The sequence below is a fragment of the Pteronotus mesoamericanus genome, unplaced genomic scaffold (assembly GCF_021234165.1).
Source record: "Pteronotus mesoamericanus isolate MK-2021 breed Mesoamerican mustached bat unplaced genomic scaffold, CSHL_Meso_final contig_25, whole genome shotgun sequence".
NCBI lineage: Eukaryota > Metazoa > Chordata > Mammalia > Chiroptera > Mormoopidae > Pteronotus > Pteronotus mesoamericanus.
The window spans coordinates 23,389,101-23,408,476 of NW_026555105.1; the positions used below are offsets into that span (position 1 = coordinate 23,389,101).

Sequence of the window (19,376 nt, forward strand, 5' to 3'; positions counted from 1 at the left end):
TTTTTCTGCTCTTAGAATTTCAGTCTTGTTTCTAATTGTTCTTCAAAAGGAGATTTATAAAATCCAACACGGCACCAAACAAGTGTTTTCTTCTAAGACACAGGAGGGTCGATCTCAGGATATGTTTTTTGAGATCCAGGAAATATGACTGTGATAATAAGCATTTTTTAAATTCTTGTATTCTGTATTTGGTCCTTAGTAATGTGTCTGATACTCTCACTATATCCTAATAACCATTCAGATCCCAAAAACCTGGAATTCAGATCCCAAAAACCATTTAAGTTTTCAGTAATTTGAATTGGTAATATAGTAGTTTTGTGTGATTTCTAAAACTTTTTCTTTCTCTCCCTCCTTTACAAAAGAAACTATCTGTGGCAGTGGCTGGCATTTGGTTGTAAACACATGTATGAAAATTACTACTGCCAAGGAGAATTATGACAACGCTAAATTGTCCTGTAGGAACCACAATGCCTTTTTGGCCTCTCTTACAAACCAGAAGAAGGTAGACTTTGTCATTAAGCAGCTGCGAATAATGCAGTCGTCGCAGAGCGCGGTGAGTTAAAATCCTCAGAACTTGAGTGTCTAGTATCCACTGTCCACTGCGGGCATGTAATGTGCTTGGCAGGAGGAGTGCTGTGTACAGACTGTGGAACTGCACTGTCGGTCTCTTCCTTTAATACCTCCTTTCTTTTCTTAAACTTTTTAACACTTTATTAGTCATGTCTATTAAATTATATTTCAATAATAATGTGTGTATTGAATAGTGACATGTGTACCTATGCACATATCCTTGTGACAGCAGTAGATGATTTTGTATCTGTTGTATCCCTGGGTTCTGCTGTGAAGGGAGGGGAATGTCCCTACCACTTAGCTAGGTTGAATTAAGGCACCTCAGTCTCTCAGATATCAGGTATTATTATAGGGTGTAATATGATTTAATGTTCATCACCCTAAGGAATGTACATTTGTTTGCATCTTTCTTAGGCCTGGCCAGCCCAAAAGGAGAGGGTACCTTATCAAGAGTTTCTAAGCACAGAAAGGACCAAGTTCTCTTCCCATCTGCTCAGTGCTCTGATGTGGCTTGTAGTTGACATTCCACAATCACATTTGGTCTTTTTGAGTCTAAAGCCCTAGACTGTGGTCCTATCCTCAGTTAAGTAGATACTCATAAGACAAAACTCTTTACAGTGCTGGCTTTGGTACAGAGCAGGTTGGGGGGAATGTTCTTCTCATCGAGCAGGGGAAAAGCAATAGGTAGCACTTCCTTGGGTGCAGCCTTCTTCAGGTGAGGACTTGGAGTATGGCCTGGGTCCTGGCTACATGTGGCCCCGGTATACCCCCTGGAGGGCAGTTCTGCAACTGGTAGGAGGCGCCCTATATTTTATTTTTCTCCAATTAGTCTTTTTTTTTTTTTCCAGTGCAACTTTGGTATGGTGCAGATACTCAGATATTGGTAATACATTATAAATGTTGGTATTTTGTATCTTGATGTTACTAGACAGGGGACCTGGTCCTGAGGGGGTCTGCCTAGGGCCAGCCGGTAGTGTGTGGGTTCTTGATTTCATGAAGGAAAGAACCTACACATGCATGTTACAGTGTGAGTCCAGGTGATTATGAGTGTATGTTATCGAAGCTGGGGACAGTGAAATAAGGAATACCTTAGCATAGAAGAAGCAACAGGAGAGCCCAGGCCGCTTTCGCTCACGGGGAGGTCAGAGAAATGGGGGCCTTGGAGACAGGTTCAGGGGGTCAGCTGAGGGTGAGCGGCCGCTGCTCCTTGCTCCCTTGGTTGCAAGTCTCTTGGGGTCCCTTAGAGTTTAGGGGATGAGTGCCTGTGGGGGAAGAAAAGGAGGAAGGGAACGATGTAAGCGTGCTTCCCAGAGGGAGAGCACCCTGGGCCCTTCGTCTTGGGGTTTTTTATTTTTTTAAGATTTTTTTTATTTATTTGTTTTTAGAGATGGGGGGAAAGAAGGGAGAAGGAGTGGAAGAGAAACATCCATGGGGACCATACCTGCAACCCAGGCATGGGCCCTGACAGGGATTGAACTGGTGACCTTTTGCTTTACAGGATGATACCCAACCAACTGAGCCACTGTGCAGGGCTGTCTTGAGGGCTTTTAGCTCTCTTGCAAGCAGGCATTTTAGAGGAGGCCTCGGGGAAAGGTTTCAGCAGAATATGCATCATTTTTCCAGGTGTACCAGTTTAGGGTCACAGTCCCTGCTAGTTGGTCAGTGCCAGGGCAGGGAGTTGTTAGTCATTGCAGCTGGATCTGGCATTGCTGGCCTAGTTTTGCTGCTTCTCTGAGCCTGGAGCTGAAATACAACTGAGGCCTAGATATAATCTCTAGGGAGGTGATGTTTTGTATATGGATGTAAATTGCTCAGCCAGTTTGATCAGCTGTCTGTCTCAGTTTCCCTATTCCACTTGCCAAGAAATTTTCCTAGATTCTTACTATACTTCCTCATTAAAAGCTTTTTCAAATTTATATTCCCATTGGAGACTGTTCATGTTGTTTGTTTTTCTCAACTGACCCCCAAATATGGGTCTCTACAGTTGTTCTTTCCTTGGCTATCAGCTTATCTTACCTGTAGTGGCTACCTCAGAAAAATGATGGCTTATGGTTTTACTCATTACCAGTGATTCCCAATTCCATGTTTCTCAGAGAATACCTGGCTGGAAGGGTTTAGCTATCCCAGCAGGCCACAAATGTTCTCTCTTCTGGTCCCTCTTCACTCTTCCTCAGATTTTCTAGCTCTAGAAAGTTTAGGTAGTCAAATTTAGCTGGGACAACCTTTACACAACAGGAATTCACAGTCTTACTTTAAGCTGTAAGTCAGGGATAAGTTGAGACTGAGAGCCCAGGCTTGTATGAAAAAACAAGCAAGAGTACCCAACCTAGCCTTTAGGACAGAGGCAGGTTGACAGCCAGAAAGAGGTAACTCCTGAAGATTAGAAGGAGTGAATTGGGAAGGTGAATAGGGAAGGGCTTTTTGTGCTTTGCTACCTGCACATGCAAGATGCAGAGATTGAGGGGTGAGCTGCAGGCTGGGTGGAAGGAATTGCTGTAGTTGGGTCTCATGAGGAATCAAGGCCAAAGCCTGAGAGACCTTGTCTACAAAGCTAATTGCGTTGAGTTTTATCATGAAAGCAAAGGGAAGTTATTGAAGGGCTTTTAAAAAGCATTGATTTTAATTATTTTATTTCCTTAAAAATAACATATATTTCAAAGGAAATTTGTAAAATAGTAACATTAAAATAAATATTACTCATTACAACTAAAAGTAACTACTTTGGATGTGTTTATTTTTTTAGGTCTTTTAATAGGTATGCATATATTTTTTCCTCTCAAAAATGGAAATACATCAATCATTTTGTTTTATAATTGCCAGAATTAGAAATACCTTTCATTTTTGGGCTAAACTTTGTACCTTTATTTTAAAAGAATTTTTTAATGCAATTGGAAGGAAATTTCAGTAGAGCAGGAGTCAGGGACTCTCCCTAGGGTTTACTGTCACATTATTCCCCACAAAATTCAGTGCCAGGCAATACCCCCCAGCTGAAGATGGGAATCTAATCATCTGAACTGGTCAGTGCCCCAAAACGGGCTTAGTTAATGATTCTGAGGGCAGATATATAACCAGTATTTCAGAAATATTGGCAAGATGACTTCATGTAGAAATAGATATTTAAACCAAGCTTAGGAGTGGCCATCTTTTCGTAGCATTTGTCTTAGGATGTGGAAATTTTGCACCTTGATTATTGTTTTGCTATTAATCTCCATAAAATGTTTAATATATTTTCTGAGCTGTGTTTTTGTCCTTTGCAAAATGGCCATAATTGAAGTGCTAAGCATGCCAAGCATGATGTGTAACACAGAAATGATGGTCTATCCTAATGTGCAATAGCTGAGTCAGTGGATAGAGAGGTTTTCCTGTATCTTTGAGGATAAGTAACTTAAAACCATTTAAGTAACTATATGGTTGTTATCTAGACACCTGTTTAGGTCAAGACATTGATTATATTCATAGCTGTGTCTGTTTTGTCTATAGACCAAGCTGACGTTGACCCCATGGGTTGGACTTCGGAAGATCAATGTGTCCTACTGGTGCTGGGAAGATATGACCTCATTCACAAATAGTACAATACAGTGGATGCCATCTGAACCCAGTGATGCTGGATTCTGTGGAATCTTGTCAGAACCCAGTCCTCGGGGCTTGAAGGCTGCAACCTGCATCAACCCACTCAATGGTAGTGTCTGTGAAAAAGAGGGTAAGTATGTGGGGAATTATGCGTTTTGGAAGTTCATTGAAAGGAAAACTGTAGAAGGCATAGTATTGACATGTGTGAAATATTCATGAAAAACAGAGTATTGATTTCAAGCATATGAAGCAGAGTATAACCAAGATTTTTAAAAACAGAAGAAAATAGTCTCTGGCTCTGAATAGTATGAGCCATAAGCCTAAACAAAAATAACTAACACTTCTCAAAGAACCTAATATTCTAATTAACAATGAGAATGATTGGTTGGTTGATAACAAAAAGTATTGAGGCTTGCTCTAAAAGGTAAATTTCTTTGTTGGCAGAGAAATGCTGTGGAAGGAAGAACCAAAAGTGCAAATAAAAACAAAGAAAAGATCAGAAATGACAGTGAGGGGACAGGAGGGACAGTAGACAGAAAGACTGTCAGTGGGGAAGGAATGATGAGAGCAGTTCTATAACAAAATAGAAGCAAACCTGATGTGCTGCAGCTGTGCTTGACTCCTGAAGGAAAGAACATTTTGAGCAACTTCCTGGGTTTGCATCTCTCCTCTGGACTATATTTAGGCTTCTTAAAGGCAGGCACAGGGGCAGCACCTGCGGCACACAGACAAGCCCAAGGCAAGCGTCCTCCTCCTGCAGAGGGCCTCACAATAGGTGGAATTTTCTGGGCACTTTGGGAGGCTGGACTCCATTGACATCATGTCTCATTTTAGGATGGAACCATATTTTAGGGAACACAGAGGTGTAGAAGAGAATTCATAGCACTGTAGGAGTAATCCTAAAATATGATTTCCACATTTTCTGTAGGGGAACTTTTTAGCCATTTTGGATCCTGTGTGTTCGGGTGTATTTAATGAATGCTTTGGTCCTTCTTTCCCAAAATATGCTAAGATCCTACTTGTTGGGAAGATTAGCTTGTTCCCACAAGTCTGTCCTTAATGATCTTCAAAACGAAAAACATCTTCTCCAAATGTATAAATATACTTGACTAAACAATACATGGTGACTCTGATATTTCCTATTTTCTCCTTTATTTAATGTAGTCCACTGAATTGATTTCATGACAACTAGTGAGTCCACACTGAAAAGCCTTTGACCTTAGCTGACATGGTGGGAGCTCTCAGTGTCTCTCTTGGGTTTACTTCCCAGCGAACCACAGCAGCAAGCAGTGCCGGGTGCCATGTGCCTTGAGGACAGCGTGTGGAGAGTGCACCAGTGGCAGCTCCGAGTGCATGTGGTGCAGCAACATGAAGCAGTGTGTGGATTCCAATGCCTACGTGGCCTCCTTCCCTTATGGCCAGTGTATGGAGTGGTATACCATGAGCAGCTGTCCCCGTAAGTGAAAAGTGAGCTGTAGGCACTAATTAGTGCCCTATGTAGAGGTGACAACTCCTGCTGTGAGGCTGTGCTGTCAGCCTCTGAACATTTCAGGGTCAAGAGTGGACTTGACCTTCGGCTCAGGTCTGTCCATAGGCTGCCTGATGAGAACCTTCATACAGCATTATGCAAAATGACACAAGTAAATAAATGTAAGATAGATCGCAGAGTACAGAACTGCTCAACTTCGGTATCATATTGCTCATATAAGTAAGTGTTTTCCAGCAGGTGACCTTAAAGTCCCTTCTGCCTCCAAAATGCTGGGATTGAGAGAGAAAGGAGGAGTCCCTGTTATTGTAGAGCAAGATATTGGGCTCTTGAAATTTATTACATCATTTAAACAGTCACAATAGAATAGGAATTTTGACTCACAGAAGTTGAATAGTCTGTTAAATAAAAAGGTAATTACTAAGTACAATAAATTCAAATCAACTTGTTTGTTTTTTTTCCTAACAGCTGGAAATTGTTCAGGCTACTGTACCTGTGGCCATTGCTTGGAGCAACCAGGCTGTGGCTGGTGTACTGATCCCAGCAATACTGGCAAAGGGAAATGCATAGAGGGCTCCTACAAAGGCCCAGTGAGGATGTCTTCTCAGGCCCCTATAGGAAATTTCTACCCACAGCCCCTTCTCAATTCCAGCATGTGTCTGGAGGACAGCAGATACAACTGGTCTTTCATTCATTGTCCAGGTAAGATGTCTTGTATAGCCAAAATCAAATATTTCTCTATCTATTTGCAAATAAAACCTTGAAAGCCCCGGACTATGTGGCTCAGTTGGTTGGAACATCATCCTGTAAACCAAAAGGTTGCAGGTTTAATTCCCGGTCAGGGCACATGCCTAGGTTGTTGGTTTTCTCCTCAGTCAGGGTACATATGAAAGGCAACCAATTGATATTTCTTTCTCACATCAGTGTTTCTCTCCCTCTCTCCCTCCCTCCCTTCCCCTCTCTATAAAATCAATAAGCATGTCTTCAGGTAAGGTTTAAAAAAACCAACCAACCAACCTTGAAAGCTGTATAATTTTTACGGATTTCCTTTAAAAATATTTATAATATCATTTTTGGAAAAATAATTTTACATGGAAAATATTTTTAATATTTATTAATGAAAAGATATACTCTAGTGAGTTGTGTTGCTAACATTCATTACAAAAGTAATGAAATAAATTCATAATAAAAACTAAATGTTACAGATGTACATAAAATTAAAAAAAAAACTGGAATTCCTCTTCTCATCTCCAGTTCTTCAGATAGGTAAAAATTTTTACCAGTTTGGTATAGATACCCCTAGACATACAAATGTGTATTTTTAAAAGTAAAAACATATCATGCATAGGATATAATTCTGCAGTTTGTTTTTTACTTAAAAATACATCTTGGCAGTTGTTAGGAGAAAAATTAAAAATAAGATCTTCAGTCAACCCATAAATTCCTCTCCACAAATGTAGAAAAGAAAAAAAGAAAACACTTTTATTATTGAATAAGCTTTAAGCAGACTGTGATGCACATCACAGGCTATCCACTAATGAGATTTCAAATACAGAGTGAAATCTCACGCTTATAAGTAAATAACCAAGCAGATACAATCCATTATATACATGTCCTCAAAATGAATGATAACTTGTCCTCATGTGAGGATTTGGTGGCATGGTTTGCTTTACATTCTTTCATGGTTCATTGTGAACTTATCTGGTAATTGGGTGGCCACCTGTGTTAGATAATTGAGTGTATTGAAAGAAAAAAATAAACCGTATTGTATCTTTTGGTTGGAATGTCATCCTGTGCTCCAAAAAGGTTGCAGTTTTGATCCCCGGTCAGAGTACGTACATAGGTTGCAAGTTCCATCCCTGGTTGGGGCAGGTATGGGAGGCACTGGATTGATCTCTCTCTTTCCCACTGATGTCTCTCTGTCTGTCTGCCTGCCTGTCTCTCCCTCTCTTTCTCCCCCTCCCCTCTCTCCCAACCCCCCACTCTTCCTCTCTCTCTAAAATCAATAAACATACCGTTAAATGAGGATTTTTTTAAAAAAGAAGGAATAGACCATGAGTTGGCCTAAAAGCCTGGACCTGCTGGGGAAGCTGCTTTGAGAAACTAACCCTGAGAAATTGACCTTTGATACAGACCTTCAGTAGACACTCAGGAAAGTGCTGATGGGCCTCCAGAACAGCTGGGAGAGGTCAGGCAGGTGCAAAATGACTCCCAGGAGATGAGTGGGTGAGAACTCCGAGGAGCCTTTTGCGGGCAGTGCCACTGACAACAGGGCTCTCTGCGAGTTCAGAGAAAAATAAAAGGCAAGAGGCAGACTGAGGAAAAATACCTGCAGTATATATGTCCAGTGATGGCAGAATATGTAAATCTCCTCCCTCTCGGGAGCAGGGGGAGCTAAATGATATCCCAACAGAAAAAGTGGGCAAAGGGTGTAAAGAAGTAGCTGTACCATTTTGCATTCCCACTAGAGTCATAAAAAGGCTCATATTTCTTCACATCCTCATCAACACTTATGTTCATCTTTTTGATTATAAGTGTTCTAGTGTATGATAAATGGTATCTCACTGTGATTTTGATTTGCATTTCCCTAATGACTAATGAAATTAAGCATCTTATTGGCCATTTGTATGTCATATTTAGAAAAATGGCTGTTCAAAAAATGTCTGTTCTTTGCCCATTTTTAAATTGTATCACTTGACTTTTTATTATCAACCTGTGAGAGTTCTTTATGAATCCTAGATATAAGTCCCTTATCAAATATATGATTTGCAATATTTTCTTTCATTCTGTGTGTTTCTTTTTGGATAATGTCCTCTGAAATGCAAAACTTTTTAATTTTGTAACTCCAGTGTATTTTCTTTTATCCCATGCGCTTCTGGTAGTGTATCTAAGAAATCGAGATATTTACTTGTTTTCTTTTTAAAGTTTCATAGATTTATCTCTTATATTTAGGCCTATAATCCACTTTTTAAAATTTATTTTTATTATATATTTTTCATTACCATTTGTCTCCCTCCAAATACCTCCCTCCCCCTCAATCATCGCAGTGTTGTCCATGTCGTAACCCCCTTTTGAGTTAATTTTTATATGTGGTGTAGATAGAGGTTCAAATTCATCTTTTTGCATAGCTATTCTTGGTTTCTGGCATTCCCTTTTGAATTTCAGGATGAACTTGTCGATTTTGGCAACATCAACAAAAAGAGATTGCATTGAGGGAATAGACCACCTTGGGGTGTATTGCCATCTAACAATATTAAACCTTCCAATTTATGAATCTGGAATGTTTTTCTATTTCTTTAGTTCTTTACTTACTTTCAGCAATGTTTTATAGTGTACATATCCTGTACTTATTTTGTTAAATTTACTATACAAAGTATTTTAATTTTCCTAAAATGAAATTACTATCTTAATTTCATTTGCTGATTGTTCATTGGTAGTGTATAGAAATACAATTGATTTTTTTATGTTGATCTTGTGTCGTGCAGCCTTGCTGACCTCATTTATTATTTGTTAGATTGTTAGTGTATTTCTTAGGGTTTTCTGCATACAAGGTCATGTTGTCTGCTAAGAAAGACAGTTTACTTTTTCTTTCCAATCTGTATACCCTCTTTAAATATCTATCTTTTGAAGTTTACTGGCCTGGCTGGAAATGCCGATGTCATGTTGAATGAAAGTTGTGAGAGTGCATGTCATTGTCATTCCCTGACTTTAAGGGGAAAGAATTCAGTCTGTCTTCATTAAGTTTGATGTTGACTTTAAGTTTTTCATACATGCCCTATCAGATGAGAAATTTTTCTTCTGTTTCTAGCCTTTTGATGGTTTTTATCATGAATGACTGCTAAATTTTGTCAAATGCTTTTATTAAATCTGTTGTGATGATAATGCATGTTTTTGTTCTTTCATGTTTTGATACTATGTATTATGTTAATCGACTTAAGGATACTAAACCAGACTTGCATTTCTGGGATAAAGCCACGTACTCATGTTGTGTAATCCTTTTTAGTGTGTTGCTGGATTTAATTTGCTAGTTGGGGATTTTGTATCTATATTCATGAGGGATATAGGTCTGTTCTATAGTTTCCTTTCTTGTGATGACTGGCTTTGGTATCAGGCTGCTATTGGCTTCATAGAGTAAATTGGAAAGTATTCCCCCCTTTTCTACTTAATGAGAGTTTATAAAGGATTGACATTCTTTAAGTGTTGATAGAATTCATCAGTGAAGCCATCTGGGCTAGACTTCTCTCTGTGCGAAGATCTTTGATTGTTAATTTAATCTTTTTATTTATTATAGGTCTATTCAGATTTTCTATTTCTGCCTGCGTCAGTTTTGGTAATCTGCGTTTTTCTAGGAATTTGTCTATTTCATCTAAGTAATCAGTTATTTTTTTTAATTCTCACCCAAGGCTATGTTTATTGATTCTAGAGAGGAAGGGGGAGAGAGGGAGGAAAACATTGATGTGAAAGAGAAACATCAATTGATTGCTTCCCAAATGCGCCCCTACTGGGGATCAAACCTACAACCTAAGTATGTGCCCTGACCATGGGTTGAACCCACAGCCTTTTGGTGTACACAACAATATTCCAAGCGGGACCCCTGGCCAGGGCAGTAATCAAATTTTTTTTGGCATATACTTATAATATTTTCTTGAAGATAAATTTTTGACCATATGTGCTCTTCTTTTTAACCTGTTAAGGGTTTTTTGGTGTTTGTCTAATTTTGCTTTATCCTTTTTCATTGTGCAAAGTCAATAAATATCATGAGGTTTTTTTCAGAGCTTGCCTTCTTAGTTTATGAATACAGTAATCTCTCAAGCCTCTTTTAATACTAAAATTAGTATTTTTTCATTCTCTTAAGTTTCTTGCATCAGCCCTTTCTTCAGGGTTAGTTGCTTGTCATGTTTACCCAGGTGGTGCCTTTACATTGATGATTTTCTTACACTGGTTACTTTTCAAGCTTGATTTGTGTTCATTATCTCTATTGGGTACGCTGAGCTGTTGCAAAGATGTGGTGTAATTATGTCCTAAGGGAGAGGCTGGCTAGCCAGCCACAGGGCTCTCCAGTTCTGGTCTTCCCTATTGTTGAGTGGTCCGCATTTCTCTTTCAGGGGAAGAAGGAGGGAGCAACAGACCAGGTATTGGATACATTTGGCATGTTCATGGTTGTGCCAAGTGCCTCCCTACCCTGAGATATTGTAGCAACCTGAAGATAGCTGGGGTATTGCCCTGATTTTTATTTCAGACCCCTGACTTCTCCTCCCCTACCCACCCCACAGAACTGTTCTTCCTCCTGCAGCCCTGGACAGATGTGTCAACAGTGTGTTCAGCAGTCCGTGAGGTACTTCCTCCTATCCATCAGTCTTCCAAGGTCTGCTCTGGCTCCCAGCCTCTCTTGGATTGTTCAGATGTCAATTCGTAAAGCATATGTAGTCACTTTGTCAGTCCCCTTCTTCTCTTACATTAGGATACAAGTGTTTCAACTCTCCTTTCTCTGTCAGATTGACCATAACTGCTTTATAATTTCAAGAAATTCCTCAGTACTTCAGAAGTATCTCCCAATACTTACTTTTATTTTTTTAATGTTTTTTCCCTTAAAATTTATTTTTTAAATAAAAAAGAACACAAGCTTAGCTTTTCTTTTTCTTTTTTTTAAGATTTTATTTATTTACTTTTAGAGAGAGGGGAAGAGAGGGAGAGAAACATCAATGCGTGAGAGATACACCAATCAGTTGCCTCCCACATGTCCCGCCCCCACTTCACCTTGCCCCTCCCCCACCCACCATGCCCCCCACCCCGACTGGGACCTAGCCCACAACCCTCACATGTGCTGTGGCCAGGGATCTAACCATTACCCTTCAGGTCACAGGCTGGTGCTGAATCCACTGAGCCACACTGGCCAGGGCTCCTTTTGTTTTGCGTATGCTATTACAGTTGTCCTGGTTTTCCCTCCTTAACCCCACTCCACCCAGCACCCCCTACTCCTGCAGGCAGTCCCCCCCATTGTTCGTCATACGTTCTTTGGCTACTCTGTTTCCTAAACTGTACTTTTCATCCCCATGGCTATTCTGTAAGTACCTGTTTGTACTTCTTGGTCCCCTCACCTCTTCACCCGTTCTCCCCCTCCTCCCTCCCAGATGGCAACCGTCTAGTAACTATTTTTCTCTTGCTTTTAAGAGTCTCTCTTTAGCCCTGGCTGATGTGGCTCAATGGATTCAGTGCTGGCCTGTGAACCAAAGGGTCTCTGGTTCAGTTCCCAGCCAGGGCACTTGACTGAGTTGCAGACTAGGTCCCCAGTAGGAGACGTGCGAGAGGAAATCACACATTGGTGTTTCTCTCCTTCTTCCTCCCTCCCTTCTACTCAGTAAAAAAATAAATAAAATCTTTTTTTTTAAGAGTCTTTTTCTTTAATCTTTGGCCTTTTAATTATGATATGTGTTGGAGTGGTCCTCTTTGCATCCATCATAATTGAGACTCTGTGCTTCCTGGACTTGGATGTCTATTTCCTTCACCAGATTAGGCAAATTTTTTTTCATTATTTTTTCAGATAAATTTCCCATTTCTTGCTCTTTCTCTTATGGCACCCTTATGAGATGAATGTTGGACCTCTTAAAGTAGCTCCAGAGGCTGTTTATACTATCCTCATTTTTTGGATTCTTTTTTCTTCTTGTTCTGAATGGTTGTTTTTTTGGTTCCTTATGTTCCAAATCATTGATTTGATTCTTGGCTTCATCCATTCTACTGTTGTTTCCCTGTAAATTGTTCTTTATTTCATTTAGTACTGCGTTTCTGACTGGGTCTTTTTTATGCTGCTGTGGTACTCACTAAATTCCTTGGGCATCCATATAACCAGTGTTTTGAACTCTGCATTTGATAGATTGCTTACCTCCATTTTGTTCAGCTCTTTTTCTGGAGTTTTGATCTGTACTTTGATTTGGGCCATCTTTCTTTGTCTCCTTGTTTTGGCAGCCTCCCATGTTTGTTTCTTTGTATTAGGTAGAGCTGTTTTGACTCCATGTCTTGGTAGTTTGGCCTAATGTAGTAGGTGTCCTTTAGGGTCCAGTGGCATAGTCCCCCCTATCACCAAAGCTGGGTACTCAAGGTGCACCCTTAGTGTGGGCTAAGTACACTCTCCCCTTGTAGTTGAGCCTTGGTTGCTGTTGGCAGATCAATGGGAGGGATTTACCTAGGCCAATCAGCTGCAAGGACTGGCTGTGACTGCTGACCACCAACCTCTGCCCTCTATGAAGGATCAGGTGTGCAGGGGCAGGGTGGCGGTGCCCCAGTATGGCCTATAGCTGTCCACTGGGTACGCTGGCCCTGGGAGTTCCCTGGGTGGTGCAGACCAACATCAGCCTCGACCTCTGTTTTGCCCCAGGCACCCTGCCTTAGCTGTAAAGCAATCTGAGGTGGCTGCTACTTGTGCTGGGCTTGGAGATTCCCAGGTGAAGCCAGGATATGACTCTAACTTGGCTGCCGCCAGGGCTCATTGAAGCCAGCTGTTGCTTGTTTGATAGGATTTAGGAGCCAAACAGCTTGGGTGGGCCTGTAAGTAGGGTAGGGTAGAGCTTCTGTGGATCTCCAAGGTGGGTCACACAGTGTTAGCCAGGTTGATGGAGTCTCAGATATGGCACCAGCCTACTGGCTCTGTGGCAGGAGGACTCAGCAAAGGGACAATGTCCTCTGCTCACCCTGATGTCAGACACTTCAGTCTCTCTCTGTGTACCACTCGTGCCCTACAGGCTGCCACCTCGGTGTTGGAGCTCAGAGGGAGCGAGTCTGAGTAGGTGAGTCCATGTGTGGGTTCCCCAGCAGGAAGTGCTTAGGGCTCCAGCAATCGCCCCCACTGACTCAATCTCTGCTGGTTTTTGCAGCCACAAGTTGTGGGTAGTTACCTTCCTGGCACTGGAATCCTTGTCTGGGGGGAGCCTGGTGTGGATCTGGGACTCCTCACTCCCGCGATAATCCATTCTGAATTTTTATCTATGTGGGTGTGGGGCCAGCCTGCTCTTTGTCTATGTCCCTCCTACCAGTCTGGATGGATGTGATTTCTTCAATTCCATAGTTGGCAGACTTCCATTCAACTCGATTTCTGACATTCTAGAGTGATGGTGATTCTGTATTTTAGCTGTAATTTTGATGTGGTTGTGTGAGGAGGCGAGCCATGTCTGCCTATGTCACTGTCTTGACGGGAAGCCTCCTGAATACTTCTGAGAGCCCTTTTCCTCCTTACCCCATACTCCTATTGATTTAATCACTGTTTTTACATTTCTTCTGTAATTTCAGGGAGATTTTGAAGAGGAAAAGAGAGGCATTTGTTCGATTTTTTTTTTTTTTGTAAATGACTTTAGGTGTTATATTTTGTGTATGGTGCACTCTGCCATTTGCTATATAGTTCTGCATCCACAGATGTAGAAGGTCAGCTAAGGGACTTAACTCATTTTCACAGGAACAACATGTGTATCCCACACATCCGAAGTAATTGTGGTGCAGTCATAACTGATGTAGTCATTTCTGAGTTTTTCAGCTGCTCTCTATATAGAACAACTCAAATACCTACAGGGATGGGGTAGAAAACAGGTGGAAAACAGAACAGGTACAAGGCTATGAAAAGTTTCTGAGATGGTAAAGAAACTCGTGCTGATGAAGCAAGAAAAATCTGCAAAAGCTGCTGAAAGAGTAAATCTTAAATGTTCTCATACACACAAAAAAAGTACTAACTATGTGATGTGACCCAGGTGTTAACCAGTGCTGTGGTGGAAATCACTTGGTAATGTATGAGTGTATCAGATCAACATGCTGACACCTTAAACTTACACAATGCTATATGTCAGCCGGAGTAGGTGACAGAGCGGCATAATCAGATTCTGTCCACTGTGGTACAGGCTGTTTGCTGTATGAATGGCCCCCCTGGAGTCTGCAGCACACAGCCTGCACGGCTGTATTGCGCAGTCCTGAGAGGTCCAGGCTTCTGTTGCTTTTGTAGTTGTAAAGTCCTGTATGCATCAAGGATCTTAGTAGTTCCACTTATGGAAGTGTTTATATATAAAGGTGGTTATTTTCCTAAAGATGAAAAACTGAAAGCAAACTAATATCAGAATGTAAGTGAATGGTTAAATAACTGTTACGTTTCATGGAAATCATTATGCCATTTAAAGTTTTGTTTATGATGAACGAAATAATGTAAAATAATTGTGATAGAAGTTTAAAAATCAAAATTGAATATTACAACGAACACAACAATTATGTTGTGACCTCTGGGTGGTGGAATTACATATGATTTTCCCTCCTTATATTTTTCAAATTTAACTACCATAAGCATATATTATTTTTACAATGAATAGCAACAAAAATTATTGTTTTAATGGCTGTGGACTTTTCTTCTTGGTGTGGTATATTTCTAATTTTCACACATTAGCTATTTTTTGACGTTTTGGTCTTATTTCTCAAACTAGTTTTTAGTGAGCCAGTTTTGATGATTTTTGTATTTAGATGTATCAAGAAACTTAGCTACAAATAAATCTTGTGGCACTTACTCTATCCAGTTGTACAGTGAGATAAAAAGGAAATTCTTTTTCTTTCAGCTTGCCAGTGCAATGGCCACAGCAAATGCATCAATCAGAGTATCTGTGAGAAGTGTGAGAACCTGACCACGGGCAAGCACTGTGAGACCTGTATATCTGGCTTCTATGGTGATCCCACCAATGGCGGGAAATGTCAGCGTAAGTCAGATCCATCCATCAGGGTTACTGACTGCAACCCAGGCAGAACACTGTTTCTATTTGACCTGAATATCTAGGAAGAAAATAGCCACTTGGTTTTGGATACCGCGTTTCTTAAGTCCTACTTCTCAGCAGCTCAGCTGAGCCTGGGAGAAAGTCAGCTAGGCTGCCAAGTGTCAGAGTAGCCAGTTAAAGCAACAAACCAAAAATGAAAGAATTAAGCTTTTAATCACTTGCTGAGACGGTATAAGAAAGAGGCTTAAAGTGGAAAAGCAGTGACTCCCCTTGTTGCATGTTCCCTGCTGGAGTGGCGCACTGGTTGAGCGTCAGGTGGATGAGCACAGAGTTGGGGCTGGTCTTCTTCCTGTTGAGGGATCCAAGACAGAATGCTCAGCAAATGCCTTTCGTGGGCCCTGGAGTAGGGAGGGCGGGTGAGCGGGGAGGGCTGGGAGTGGAAAAGCACTGAGGACTGAGAGTGGGGAAAGCGTCTTCAAGGCTTCCCCCTCCTCCCTCACAAGGAAGCTCAGCAGAGGCCTGAAGACGGCCTCTGCCTGAGGCCTCAGACAAAGCAGCCTGGGATTGAAGGCATAGGAAGTAGGGATGCAAACATGTGAAAGAAGTGGCCAGCCAGGGGATCCTGAGACCTTGGCTGCAATTCCTCAGAGACGTTCTCCCAGGCCAGCCCCGGGAGGGCAGCTTTCCCTGTAAGGCCTGCCACGGAAAGCCTGCGGTTTGGAAAAGGATCACACCTAGGTTTTTAACCAGGAGCCAGACTCCGTACTCCTGGTATATCTTAAATATTTAAGTAATCCCATGTTTCCCCATACATTGTCAAATAGATTCCTGCTAGCAATAGGACATTTTATTGTTAGAATATAAACTGTGTTTTTAATAAATGACCAAGAATACCAATCAACCGATTTTTGGTTTCTTCTAGTTTCCAGTGGAAAGACCCTCAGGTTCTGAGCAGGGAAATAAATAAGAAAAGAAAATTTCTACCTCTACACTCCTTAGTATGGACCTTAGGAAAGGTCTGATCCCAGACCAGGAAAGGGCTGTGTTCCACTGGTATATCCCTTAACTTCTCTGGGTTCAGTTTCCTCATCTTTAAAATGGAGATGTTAAGGTGGTTGTTGAAATGAAAGCAGTCAGAGGAATACATAACATGTTATCATCACTCAGTAGATGCAAGCAATTATTCTTCTTCTTCTCATGTCATTTTCTATGACTCTTAGATGAAATTCCTTGCTCAGATTAAAAGATATTCAGTAAATATATTTTCCCACTCCTGTGAGTAGACATCATCTATTGGACAGTAATCAGAGTACCGAACCTTGTTGATAATTGTGTACAAGGCACTGTGCGGGAAGCCACTTGGGATATAGGGGCTTTTATTATCTTCATGATCAAGGAACCTGCCCAGCTGCTCACTGTGAGATGTGGCTATGCCGGGAACCCTCTCCAGGATGTCTGACTTGAACTCCTGGGCCTAGTTGTGCCTGCAAGTGCCAAGGTCCGCTGGGTCTGTGCCTTGTTGTTATCATCCCCATATCTGCACCTGCCATTTAGAAAAGTTACACCCTGCTCTATAGCATTTGTGGGGCCTGAGTACCATTTTCTAAAACTTAGGGCTAACTTTATTTTTTAGAGCCTTGGTTTATAATAGAAAGCATGATTTTAAAATAGTGCGAGTGACACCAAGTGTTTTGTTTTCCTCTTAGAAGTGTATAGTCCTTAAGCTAAGCATGATAGCCATGAGTTTTTGAATCCTTACTCTGCTTCATTTATGTATTATCTCACTTAATCCTCACAACAACCCATGACATAGGTACTGTTATTATGCCCATCATGTAGAGGTGGAAACAGATTAGAGGAGTTACATAGCATGCCAGAGTTACAGAGGAGCCAAGTGGAGGGGACTGAATTCAAACTCGGGCAGACTGACTGCAGGCCTTTGCTTTTTGTTTATACACTGTACCCCCTTCTCCATACTGAACTGGGTCAAGAGTTGATCACTCATGTTTCTGAATGTTCATCCAATCTGTTAACTGCTTTACTAATTCTGTGTCACAGGTTTCTTTAGATCATTTTCTTTTCTCTACAAGATTTATTTTAAAAGTACACTTAACTCCAGCCTAATGCCTTTAATTTACTTGCAGAAAAACAGGGTGTAAAGTAAAAAGACTCAGTTATTTCAACTAGAGCAAAAAATGTATCTTGTCTCGTACTTACGGGTCAGATGAAAAAGAAAAGGTAGAGAGGCGGTGATGGCTAGAGGAGGGATCTGAGAGGTGTTGTTTTAATGGAGGCTAATAAGAGGGCAAGGCAGGGTGGTGAGTTCTGAACGGCCTCTGAAACCCTGACCTGCCGTGGGAATCCCACCCCAGCTCTGAGCCCTGGCGTGATCTTGACACGTGACCGTTGTGCAGAAGGCGCCTCAGCTGAGGCCGAGCACAGCCGGACCAACCCCCCCGCCGGCAGTCAGGGCTCAGAACATCTTGGAGGCAGGGAGTGACACACTGGGGACCCTTCATAAGTGTTTACTGAATGAATGAATTGTAATGGTGAAAACCAGGGTGTCTATTGAAAAGATAAAAGTTGTGTTTGCTTCAGAAGGCACTAATGGAAATGACATTCTTGTCTCCCATCTTTTGACTTTAGTTCCTTTAATGTTGCCTTTACATAATTTGAGATAAATCCTTAGCTGAAAAACAAATCTTACCCATGAAATGCTTTTATTTTAATCTATTTCTCATATCAGATCCATTTCAAAGAGAAATTTTTTTATTTTAGAAAAAGTCTCAGATAGTAGTAATCTTCTAAGCCAGGTGTGACCAACATTCCTTTTCCTCCTTCCAGCATGTAGGTGCAACGGGCACGCGTCACTGTGCAACACCAACTCGGGCAAGTGCTTCTGCACCACCAAGGGCGTCAAGGGGGACGAGTGCCAGCTGTGAGTACGACCCTCCCGTGACCCCTGCCACAGGCCATGCCTGGGTTTAGTGATGGACGGCCAGGTCAGCTGAGTCTGTGCCTTGTTGCCATGGGCTCTAAGGGTGCCCTGAAATGGTTGATTTGGAATTTTACCCTTTCGACTTCAGACAGATCTAGCTTGGTCAGCTTCCGTACTGAGTAGATTGTCAGTTTAGGAGCAATTGCTTAGTGACTCTTTAATTTACATCTTTATGTTTGAGTGACACTGACGTTTCCTGGGTTGCTGACTTGGATTAGTCGTTTAACTTCAGCCACTACTCAGTTTTTGTCATGTCACAAGATTTCACTCTTTTCCAAAAGATGAAGTTGGAAGAGCTGGTATTTTATTTGGCATTTTGATTGTCTAATGGTAGAGATGATCCCCTCTGGCCTTTAACTCATCCCTCCCTGGTCTAGCATTTTCCTTGACAAAGTATATGAGACATTTTCCAGGAAAGAGTCTGGGGTCCCCACCCATGAGGATGCAGGCAGAGGTCGGGCTTCAGCCCCAACTGTGCCCCCACTGAGCAGAGTCCTCTTGAGTAAATCACCAACTGTGCTGAACCTCAGTTTCCACATCTGTCAGTCATGGGACTATCCATGATTATTTTTAGTGTCCTGGGATGTTGAAAGAAGAGAGGTTGTTCTCCATTTAATATATTCCTGTCTGCCTCATCAGAAAATCTCATAAAACACATGCTCCAGGTTTACTCATACTCTCAAGAAGAAACTTAGAAGTGTTTAGTAGTATCAAAATAATGAGCCAATACAAGCAGATGTGTCATCGGTAAACTTTGTTTGGCTTATCGAACACTAGTAGTGTCACCAGTGACTGAGGCCTTGATAGTGGTGTTCTGGAGGGAAATACTCTATGTTTTCTAGTTTGTACCTGTGTATACATACATTTACTGGTGTCATGCTGCCCTAAAGCCACTAAATGAAAGAAAGTCTAATCAAAGATTAAATTTAATTTTGAACCTAAATTCCTTTAAACAGAAAAATGTAATAAAGCAAAATTAATGATTCCTGTCCTTCCTCAGTTTTGTTATACAGCAAAGAAA

The 19,376-nt window shown here is 41.3% G+C and overlaps 1 protein-coding gene across 3 annotated transcripts in view; it reads left to right on the plus strand.

The window, feature by feature from the left end:
• ATRN (attractin) overlaps positions 1–19,376 on the plus strand; it is a 147,125-nt gene that overhangs the window by 77,910 nt on the left and 49,839 nt on the right. For all 3 annotated transcript variants that reach the window (XM_054573975.1, XM_054573976.1, XM_054573977.1), the window contains exons 15-20: positions 363–553; positions 4,051–4,270; positions 5,411–5,596; positions 6,095–6,328; positions 15,205–15,342; positions 18,202–18,295. In XM_054573975.1, the coding sequence (XP_054429950.1) occupies positions 363–553; positions 4,051–4,270; positions 5,411–5,596; positions 6,095–6,328; positions 15,205–15,342; positions 18,202–18,295 (1,063 nt within the window). The remainder of the gene's footprint in view (positions 1–362; positions 554–4,050; positions 4,271–5,410; positions 5,597–6,094; positions 6,329–15,204; positions 15,343–18,201; positions 18,296–19,376) is intronic.